At 31.5% G+C, this 10,601-nt stretch overlaps 1 protein-coding gene across 1 annotated transcript; it reads right to left on the reverse strand.

The window, feature by feature from the left end:
- Nucleotides 1-6,553: 6,553 nt before the first annotated feature.
- LOC115701183 (uncharacterized) lies at nt 6,554-9,895 on the reverse strand. Its single transcript, XM_030628905.2, has 4 exons — nt 7,853-9,895; nt 7,648-7,724; nt 7,429-7,510; nt 6,554-7,058 (listed from the first exon to the last, which is right to left on the reverse strand). Exons 1-4 carry the CDS (start codon nt 7,962-7,964, stop codon nt 6,895-6,897), a joined length of 435 nt encoding a protein of 144 aa, XP_030484765.2. The 5' UTR covers nt 7,965-9,895; the 3' UTR covers nt 6,554-6,894.
- Between the last annotated feature and the right edge of the window lie 706 nt (nt 9,896-10,601).

The raw sequence follows: 10,601 nt of genomic DNA on the forward strand, positions 1-10,601 counted from the left end.
CATATCCATCTAAGTATAATTTATAAATATTACATTAAAATTTATATTTGGAATTTTTCATTCTAAATTAGAAATTTTAATTAAATAAATATATATATTTAAAATAAATTGATTAAAATAAATATTAGAAGAAAATACAAACCTTCATTAAATAATGAGCTTTATTATTATAAGGATATTCGATCTCCATTGTTGGTTTTACATAGCTATTGTTTTAGTGAGTAATCCTCCCTAATGGAGGAACGTTCATTAGCAAGTTAGCACCGTTTAATCTCGAAAGATAAGTAATCTTGTAAGGTTTTTTTATATAGTTTATGACCACCCTAATGGTGGCGACTGTATAAGACTTGCAAGAATATGAAACAATGGTGGAAGCTCATAAGATAGAATAGCCTTGACTCTCGCCTAAACGGGACAACACGGATTCCAATCTTGATCGAATAAAAGGTTGCTAGAATGTTGATCATTTTAGATGAGCTGACAACTCTATTCAATGAATGATAGCTTTGACTCTCGCCTAAACGGGACACTGATATCAGTTTGTTGAAAACCTTGGAAATTATTTAGGATTGTATGTTTTAGTATTTTCACTTGTCATTCCTACTTTCTATATGCTTGATAATTTCTGAATTGTGTATGAATTTGTATTGAACCATGTTATTTTCTGTTATTAAATTGTAGTTTAATTTCGAATCTTCATTGTTGGTCTAACTTGATTTGTTTTTCTAATGAGATAAATCCCTAATGGATTTTCACCATTAGACTAACATAATAGTGTTAGATCTCGAAAGATAAATATTGTATATGCAACATCTAGTTGTTCATCAATTGATGACACCTTAGACTAGTGTTTTACAATATGAAACAAGAAGATTATATAAATAAGATTACTTTGACTCTCGCTAATCGGAGCATCGTTGGATTCTTATTTAAAACGAAATTATCCTAATTCCTCTTAGCTTATTTATTTCGAATTAGCTTAATGACATATCATTGGATGAATGGTCTATAAATCATATAAAGTCATATTTTCTCTTAAGAAATTAGATGACGCATATGATTATATTCCCAAAATTCTATCCCAAAATGATATAAATCCTCAATCTTAGATATCTCCTACTTGTATAGGCAAATCATAGAGTTAGATTAGTAGTGGTGGTCCAAGAAAGAATTACTAATTATACAGTTACACTTTCACAAGTGTTTCATAACCATTTTCTATCAATGGATTTAAACTGTATGAGTTTAGTATTCTGTGACCAGAATCCACTTGCACTATTCTAAGAACTCTTTGATGTAACTAAACTTAAGTCATCAAAAGATACAACCACAATTTATAAATCTATGGCATTTGTATCTTGTTCATAATGGTTTTGACAAGATCATTCTCTGCAAAGAGTTAATATGCCTATATCCACTGAAAGTAAGTTCATCTCATTCGCAGATGGATGTACATTCAGGGGTGGATATGAGTTTTTCGTTGTATTCTTAAAACGATCACTCTAGATTTTACCTTATGCAAAAGAAATTTGAAATGTTTGAAAAATTTCATGAATTTCTAGCAATGGTAAGTGGTTAAAGATCTTGCGAACTGATAGGGGTGGAGAAAAAGTTAGTAGATATGCAGTTCAAAGATCATTAATTTGATTTTGAATTATATCCAAACTTACCTCCCCAGAAATTCGATTTGCATATTGATGATTAGTTACTAGTCGTTGCCTAAATCCTTCTATGGTAATAAAATTTCAGAATGATGTAATGGTTGTATACTTAATGTAAATCATTACTAGATTCATGGATCGAAATCTCAAGAAAAGCTAGAACTGCTAACCCTGGTTTGCATGTTTGTTAGCTATTCTAAGTGATTAGGGGTGGAGCATCCCATAGTCATTAGATAAGAAAGTGTTTGTTTAAACAAATACTGCTTTTCTAAGAAAATGACTAAGTCTGAAAATAAAGTAGCAAATAAAGGAGATATTTTTTTTTCTTGATTCCAAAAGTGTTCTATCATCTTATTTTACAAGATGATCCCACTGCCTCTGTTGTCTTAACACAACTGAAGAGGTCTATACCATTTAGTTTTCTTTGACATAGTTCACGGTACCTTGTTGTAGTGGGAGAGTTTCTAGGAACTCACCTTCTTATAACTTGGAAGACACTAGTGATTAAAATCCATTGTGAGTTTAAACAAGTAATGGATTGTCAAGATAAGAAACTAAGAAGAAAGCCAATAGAACTATGGTTTGATCCATTCACATGGAGTAACCTAAAGTTTTCTATTACAAGGACATGAAAGGAAATTTTCGTTCATAAGTCTATTCAATGGACTTAACAAAACTTCTTGTTCCTAGTATTATAGGTTTGAGTTTATATAAACCTATGGCTTGTGGTATACCAGGAAATTACTTACTCTAATGCAAGCAACTTACTTTAGTAAGATGCTGGAGCATTTTCTTTCCAATGGCAATCTATAGAAGCTTCACAACTTCTTAGACATAGATTTTATTTATCTAAGGAAAAGTCTCAACTATTCCAGAGAAGATAAAGCCATGAAAGAATTTCTTAAATCAACAGTGAGAGGTCTCAGATATGCTTTAGTATGCCTTAGACCAGACACCTGCTGTTGAGTGGGAGTAATGAGTAGGTATCAGATTAATCCAGGAGAGGAACATTGGAAGACAATCAAGTAAATCTTAAGATTAAGAAGAGGAACTATATGTTAGTCAATAAGGGTGTTTGTTTAAAACTCTTAGACTACACCACATCAGATTTCAAGACTTGCCTGTGTGCTAGAAAGTCTGCTGATGAGATGGTGATTACTTTGGGGGTGGAGTAGCGATTTTGGAGAAGTGTAAAAACCTATCTGAAATCACTTGGTCTACCAGAGAGAGAGACTGAATGTTAAAAGTTGCAGGAAAGATACTTATTCAGTCTAAGGAAAGTTCTATACATTTGTGGCAGTGTTCTAACTTGCCTTAACTACTAGGGTTACTTCCTGAATAACCAAAGAGTAGTTGCCCAAAAGTATAGAATCCAGTATCCCAAGAAAGTAGACATATAGAGAGGAATTTCACATTATCAAGGATTTTGTGATTAAGGAAGAGTAATGGTGGAGAAGAGGTTGTGTTTAATTCAACCTGTCAGATCCCATTACGAGGAGTTTACTACTATTACACTTGATTGGTATATCAAGGTGTTAATGATTATTTGAAATGCACTTTTTGTTTTATATTAGTGCAAGTGGGAGTTTGTTGGGTTTTATGCCCTAAATAAAACTCATTTCATATAATCAGATTTACTCATTAATAAAGATCAGAAATAACATTTTATGTTGCATGGTTCACATGATTTATTTCATGATTATATGTATATAATGTATGAATTCTTTTTAAGTCCAGAACATATGAGTTGGTTAAAGATTATAGTGTTGTCAGCATAGTGGAATATAATCTTTATTATATGTTCAAAAGTTTATTCCCTGATTTGTCAGAACATTGGATTTAGACTGACATGGTATAATCAGCGATAGGTATTCTTACACCTTGGAAAAGTGTTATGTCCTTTCCAGGACATTGGCAAAGTTTACCAGTATCGGATGTATGGAGCTTACATCGGAAGGGACCGATATTGAACTTTGATTAGATATGTTAAAACTTACCGTAATATCTATTCTATTCAATATCACCTGTTGATCCTAGATCACATGATCGAAATCCTGATATGGTTAGGTTCAATCTCAAGAGTCGTGTTCTTTGATTTGTTAAGTTAAGCCTACTTTTGGGTTAGGGTGATACTTACATTTTGGGAACACGGTAATGCAATTGAGTGGGAGCGCTAACATAAATATGGAATCTATAGCTTCTATTTGGCAAATAGAAGTGAAGGATGATTTCCTTCGAGCTTAACCAAACGAAGATAAATGGTGGAGATCTCATTTCACTTAGGTGAAATATCATTAATACAGGGTTAAGTATTTTAAGGATAAAATACATTGTAGGGTGTTACAGTAATTTAATTCATGTACAGTGTAAATCATCTATATAGAGGATCATTGATCACATTAGGGTTATAACAATGGATAACTAATGACGTGTCTATATCGTGGAACATATAGAGCGTTTCTATATGACTGAGAGTGCAATTCCAAGTTCTAAGTGTGGATTCAATGAGGAATTAATAAGTTAGGGAATTTACTTGGTAAATTCGGTTCGACTTATTGGAAGCTCGGTTATATAGACCCATGGTCCCCATACTAGTTGAGGCCATACTGCTTGTAAGACTCAGTTAATTGATTTTAATTAATCAATTAAAATTCTAAAAGTTAGACTATGTCTACTCTATGAATTTTCACTAAGCAAGGGCGAAATTGTAAAGAAAAGAGATTTTAGGTTTATTTATTGATTAAGAGACTTTAAATGTCTAAATTAATAAATACATTAAATGGCAATATTATTTGATAATTATTTCCATGTTATTAAATAATTAGAATTGGCATTTAAAAGGTTAAATTGGAAAATTGGCATTTTTGAGAAAATGGGAATGGAAAATAACAAAATGGAAAAGTTGCAAAGTGAGGCCCAATACCCTTTGTATGGCCGGCCCTATGCATGAGAAATACCATTTGTAGTTTCCATTATTTTAATGCCATACAATTCTAACCTAAACCAAGAGGGTTTTCTATAAATAGAAAGTGTTCGCTTGAGGAAACTAACATACACATCTTTGATCACTTTGTTTCTCTCAGAAAAAGCCTCTCACACCACCTTCTCTCTCTCTCTCTTTTATTCTTTGTAATTTCGAAACTTTGAGTGAATGAGTAGTGCCCACACACATCAAGTGGTATCTCAATCATAGTATGGAAGACTATGGAATTTCTGCATCAAAGAAGGAGAAAAGAAGATCCAGGTTCAGATCTTGGTGATGCTCTGCTACAGAAAGGAATCAAGGGCTAGAGATCTGAACGGAATGAGTCATATTATTCCGCTGCACCCACTGTAAGGTTTTCTAACTTTATATGTGTTTATTTTCATTGTTTTAGAATTCATATTAGGTTGTTAATCCAACATACTTGTTAGTAAATCTAGATCCTGGTTTATTTCCAACAGACTCAAGGCCAATGCGCATTGAACAAGAAGCTCAAGACTATTTGGACTTTTATCAAGCAGCTCAAGACAAGCGGAGGACACAGACCCAATCTACCACAGACCTAAACCTTTTGGCTTGGGAACCACCACCAGTGGGAGCCCTCAAACTCAATACGGATGTTGCAGTATCTACTCACCAGAATAGAACAGGAGGTGGGGCTCTAGTTCGTGATCACACTGGAAAAGTACTTGCAGCAACAGCCTTCAATCGAATGGGACAAATGCAACCTCAAGTAGCAGAAGGCTGGGTTTTGTTGGAAGGTCTTAAATGGAGCCGTGACAATGGACTCAACATTCAACATATAGAAGTGGACTGTAAAAACCTCCTCACGGATTTACAATCAACTCATGAAAATCTTTTAAGCTATTGAACCATAATCAATGCTATTCGACGGATGTTATCTTCGCTCCCCACTGTAACCCTTCACCACACTCGGCGGCAAGGGAATACAGCAGCTCATAATTTGGCACAAATGTCCATAGGGTTAGATAATACATGGAGTTGGAATAGCCAAGACCCCTACCCTTTTCTTTTGTAACTTTTAGGTCTTTACTTTCAAAAAAAAAAAAAAAATTATTTTTTCAAAAAAATTAAAAAATTAATAAGTAATTTTTTTATTTATAAAATAGTAAAAATATATATATATAATAAAAATAAAAATTAAAAATATAACTAAATATACCAATATATATTGTAAGTATCGTTGTTAGGCTATAATTTATCTTATAGTTGTTAGCCGGTCAATCAGTTTTATGACTTAAACATACACACAAATTACTACTTATTATTGATTATGACTTTATATATATCATCGTTCTGTCCTGTGTTCCACAGAGAAATCATGGTTGAAATGATCTCAGTATTCCCGTGGTCATTCTTTGCCATTATTAATAAACACTCCTTTTCCCTAATTAGTCTCTTAAAAATGAGATTAGTGTTGAGCTGTACTCAATTAATGTGTATCTGCCATCACTAATAAAATTATAATATTTCAATAGTACTATCATGTAATTTCATCAGATAGATAAGACTCCACCCAATTTAATATTGAAGTACTGTATTCCCATGCTTACTATACTTTATATATAGCTTAACTATATATCATCAGGCCTGGTCAGAAAATCGTTAAAATCCCCATAAATGGCTCAAATATATATAAATTTTATCGATTAAACAGCCCAGCTGACAATATACATGTGCCCCACGTACGACAAAATTCGTGTCAGCCGACAGTGCGAAATAATGGTTAAGTGCACAATAAATCTAGTTTACTATAATGAATCATATCCCACCACTTATACATAAAAATATTGCCCAGTTACGAAATGTTGGGTTCTGTAGTCGCCATATGACTACTCGTGGTAGTAGTAGTACTAATGCATTATATATTATTAATTAGTTTAAATAATTCAAATAAAACTTGCATAATTAATTAATTAATAAAGAAAGAAAACAAAGAGAAGCCGACATACAAAAGGGGATTCGGTTGAGTCAAAGTTATATGTCAATATATATATAGCGCTAATCTTTGAGCATTGCCCCGGAACATGTCGGCCATAATTTAAACCCAGCCACGTAACTATAATTAATTGATATTCCTCGTTTTGTTTTACTAGCTACCTAGCTAGTTATAGTTACAAACGAGATACTATACTTTTCTTTTTCTCTCCAAAAAAGAAAAACGACGACAACGTACACATTACGTACTCTGTGCAAAACTGTGTCCATATGATATGATATATCCTGGTTTCATGGACGAATGACTGGGATTGACTTGTTGTGTATGGGACGACGTCGTCTGACCCTGGTATAATCCATTGTAAAGTAATCTCCAGATGTATCACTCCCTTCTACCCACTCTCGCCATGTCCCTCTGCTTCTGTGCCTTACTACTTTATTTTTCACACCCTTCCCTGCAAAAAATTAGATTCCCTTTTTTGTTTTAGAGATATTAATTATTTAATAAATTTCTTCATTTTATATGTATACAAGACTAGTTATGTAATGGTAGTAAGCTTTGTGTTTCAAAGCACATTCATATATTTTATATCCAATATAATTAAGGGGGCTACTTATCATTTTATTTTTATTTATAAAAATAAAATAACTAAAACTAGAGCCTTCTAAGTTGTATCTATATATCACTCTGTTCTGTACATGTTAAGTATATATTCTTTCTTTCTCTCTCTCTCTCCCTCTATATATATATATATATATGTAGATAGATAGACTTTTCTGAGACGCATAACACATGCTAATTAATATATGTATATATATGGTCACCTGAGAAATTTTCCTTCTGTTTCCTTCTGTTGTTATTAGACATGGAGGCAGAGAGTATTGCTCGTCGTCCTATGACCATGGCCTGCGTGCGTTTCAGGAGATGTTAAAAGAAGAAGTCTTAAATTTTTTTCAAAGAAGAAGAAGAAGAAATCATTAATTATTTTAGCTAGAATCTAACTAATTAACAAAGCAATATTATTCTTCAACTATCTTACGTACATTAACTTCTTCAGTAGGAAAACCAAGCTTCCAGGGCAACGGCATTAATGCATGTACATGTACTAGAGGAGCCTGCTCTGCTTAATAAAAATGAAAGTAACAATATAATTATGTATAGATGGATAGATAGTATTAGATATAGATATAGATAGATATAAAGTAACTTAAATAATCCTCTTCAGTGAAAATAGATGAATATATGTACCTTGTTTATGTGAGGATTGAGTGTGAATTATTGGTAAGGAAGCACAGGGAGTTAAAAAAGCCGAGAGGAAAATACATGATAAAGTAATGAGTGCCATTATTACCAGCTCCATTAAGGATGTATAAATCTTAAGAGATTTTAATACATTTGCTTTGTATTGGCATACATTTATATATATATGAATCTTGAATTAGAGAAAACCCGGAGAGAGAGAGAGAGAAAGATAGAATTATACACAAAGCACAAAAACCAGTGTTCCAAATCCAAGACAAGTGGATGTAAATTTCAAAACTTCTCCTTTTAAGGTGGGCTTCACGACACATTTCTTGTTTCTTCCATACTACTTTTTACGCGCTTATTCATTTTTACACTTAAAATATTTTTTTTTTTTTACAATTTTACGGAATTTCACATAGAAATCCTATTGCAACTAGCGCTGCAACTTAAATTGCGACAAAAAATCGTATGGAAATCTCTATTGCAACTAGCGCTGCAACCACTTTAGAAACTCGAACCGTAAATTTATAAAAAAAAAAAATTAAAAAAACAATATATGTGGTACTTCCCCTACTTTTAATTGCGTTCTTATTTGGCACATTAAAATACAGTACATCATCATATTTTATAGGGAAAAAAACAAAAAAATACAAAAAAGGAAAAAATATTACAAAAATACTATGGGCCGGCCCATTAAACATTTATACAGTCCACATACAAATATTTACAAAAATACCACATGCACTAAACCTTCAGTTGCACGGAGCGAACGGTGAAGATGAAAATACATCGATCATTTCAAAACAGGAAAACAACCAAAATGAAACAAAAACGAGGGAAATACAACCATTAATTACGGCAAAATCAACTGGAAAAGAAGACCTGCAATGATCTAAACAGAAAATGACGAAAAAAAATCAGAAAAACTGTGAAGAAACTGAAATTACTCATTTGTTTTTCTGTTTTATTCGATCAAAACAACTCCCCCTAATATCGAAATCCAGATTCATGAACTGTAGATCTGTAACAAACAGATCTGGAGCTCCCACCAAATCCAAAACAATGTATGATGTGAAATTTTTTTAAAAAAAACCTCATGAATAATATATCTACGTTATATACAGTTACATTTTGATTGATTACTGGTTTCCAATATGGAATATATTTTTTAAAAAACACAATAGAGTAAATTCGAATTAAAGTACAACCAGTTACGTATAAGTCTGTTTATTTTTTGTTTTGGTTGCCTTATAGTTGCATTATCGTTTTATGATAGTTTATATATTATGCAGGAATTTAATTTGACGGGGACTAAGAAATAGCAGTTATACATAGTAAGTTTTGTGCAAATAGTTGCATATTCGTTTTATAATGAAATAACATATGCAAGTAGCAAAACTATAATAAACCTACAAAACAATTGTATACAAACTAAAATACAGGAAAAACTCTTTGAACATCCATGATAAATCTCATTGTTACCCATTGATGATATAAAAATGGACAGGAAACAACTCGATAAAAAATATATCAAAAAAAATACATACAAAAGGTGTTTACACTATTAAAAAACTATGAAAAACTATTACAAAATGAGAAATCAATAAACACAAAGCCCACAAAAGTTGAATATGAAAAAATTTCAAAAATGGGAGAAAACCAAAAAGAAACCGAAAACAAACATGTGATCGAAGAGGAGCACCATCCTAATCATTTTTTTGAGCAGGAGCATGAGAAATTTTTTCATGGGCACCAACCTTTGATTTCTTTTTAGGAAGAGCTCGCTCACGTTTCGACAATTGAGGAGAAAAATCGGAATCATCGTCTTGAACAACAGGACGTTTGCCCTTATTCCTATTAGCTACAGATTTCAACCCTATTTTAGAACTTTTCTTTGGCACAGGAGAAGGAGAAGAGTTCAGCTATGGAAGTTTTATTTTAAAAAAAAAACTGAAAAAAAATTGAAAATAATAATAAAAAAAAAGAGAAAAAGATAAGGGAATGATGTAATGTGTGATTGATATAAGTCATCAATAAATGACGTGTGTGGTTTCATGGATTGTGTGTGCAAGTGGTAAAAGTGTAATAAAATAAAGTTAATGGGTATAAATGTTGGTTTAACCGTGTGAAGATATATATATGTAATAAAGTGTGTATTTTGTATTTTTGGTGTAAAAATTTTTATTTTATAATTAGTTAACAATCCTCTATATTATTTATTCAAATAATATGACAAAATGTACATCTTTTGTAGTGTTACACACTTTAAACTGTACCTTAATACATACATAGTTATTTATTTAAGATCAACATTTACACCATTTAATATATACTAGTTGGGTTTAACGTGTTTCGCACGTGAGCCCCTACTTCAAATATTTTTTCAATATATTAGTAATAAAGTGATTCTTTGTCTTGATCTTCAATGTAATTAAAAAAGACCAAAATTATTTAATAATTTTGTGGCGCTTAAAAATATTTAAGATATTTTACACATGTTTTATTTTTGTAAAATAAAATATTTAAGATTTTTTTTTTTTGTTTAAGAAAACTTAAGATTTTTGTTAAGAGGGAAATAATCAATACATAAAATACCTAATTAATTTTAATAAATAAATAATACATAAAGTTTTCATTAAGTTTAAATTTTTTAGAGGACCCCAAAATTAGCAACACTTTTATTATAGTTATAGATTATAGATAGATATTGTCTCAATTTAATTATATATACTAATAAATTTATTTATTATAT

Source organism: Cannabis sativa, chromosome 8 (assembly GCF_029168945.1).
Source record: "Cannabis sativa cultivar Pink pepper isolate KNU-18-1 chromosome 8, ASM2916894v1, whole genome shotgun sequence".
Classification (NCBI taxonomy): Eukaryota; Viridiplantae; Streptophyta; class Magnoliopsida; order Rosales; family Cannabaceae; genus Cannabis; species Cannabis sativa.

What these genes read in the sequence shown, in the direction of transcription:
- LOC115701183 (XM_030628905.2), bottom strand. Translation starts at nt 7,964, where the DNA reads ATGGAGCTGGTAATAATGGCACTCATTACTTTATCATGTATTTTCCTC. An exon ending in TCAATCCTCACATAAACAAG is followed by an intron (nt 7,725 to 7,852) that starts GTACATATATTC and finishes TTTATTAAGCAG; the next exon opens with AGCAGGCTCCTCTAGTACAT. An exon ending in TTCCTACTGAAGAAGTTAAT is followed by an intron (nt 7,511 to 7,647) that starts GTACGTAAGATA and finishes AAACGCACGCAG; the next exon opens with GCCATGGTCATAGGACGACG.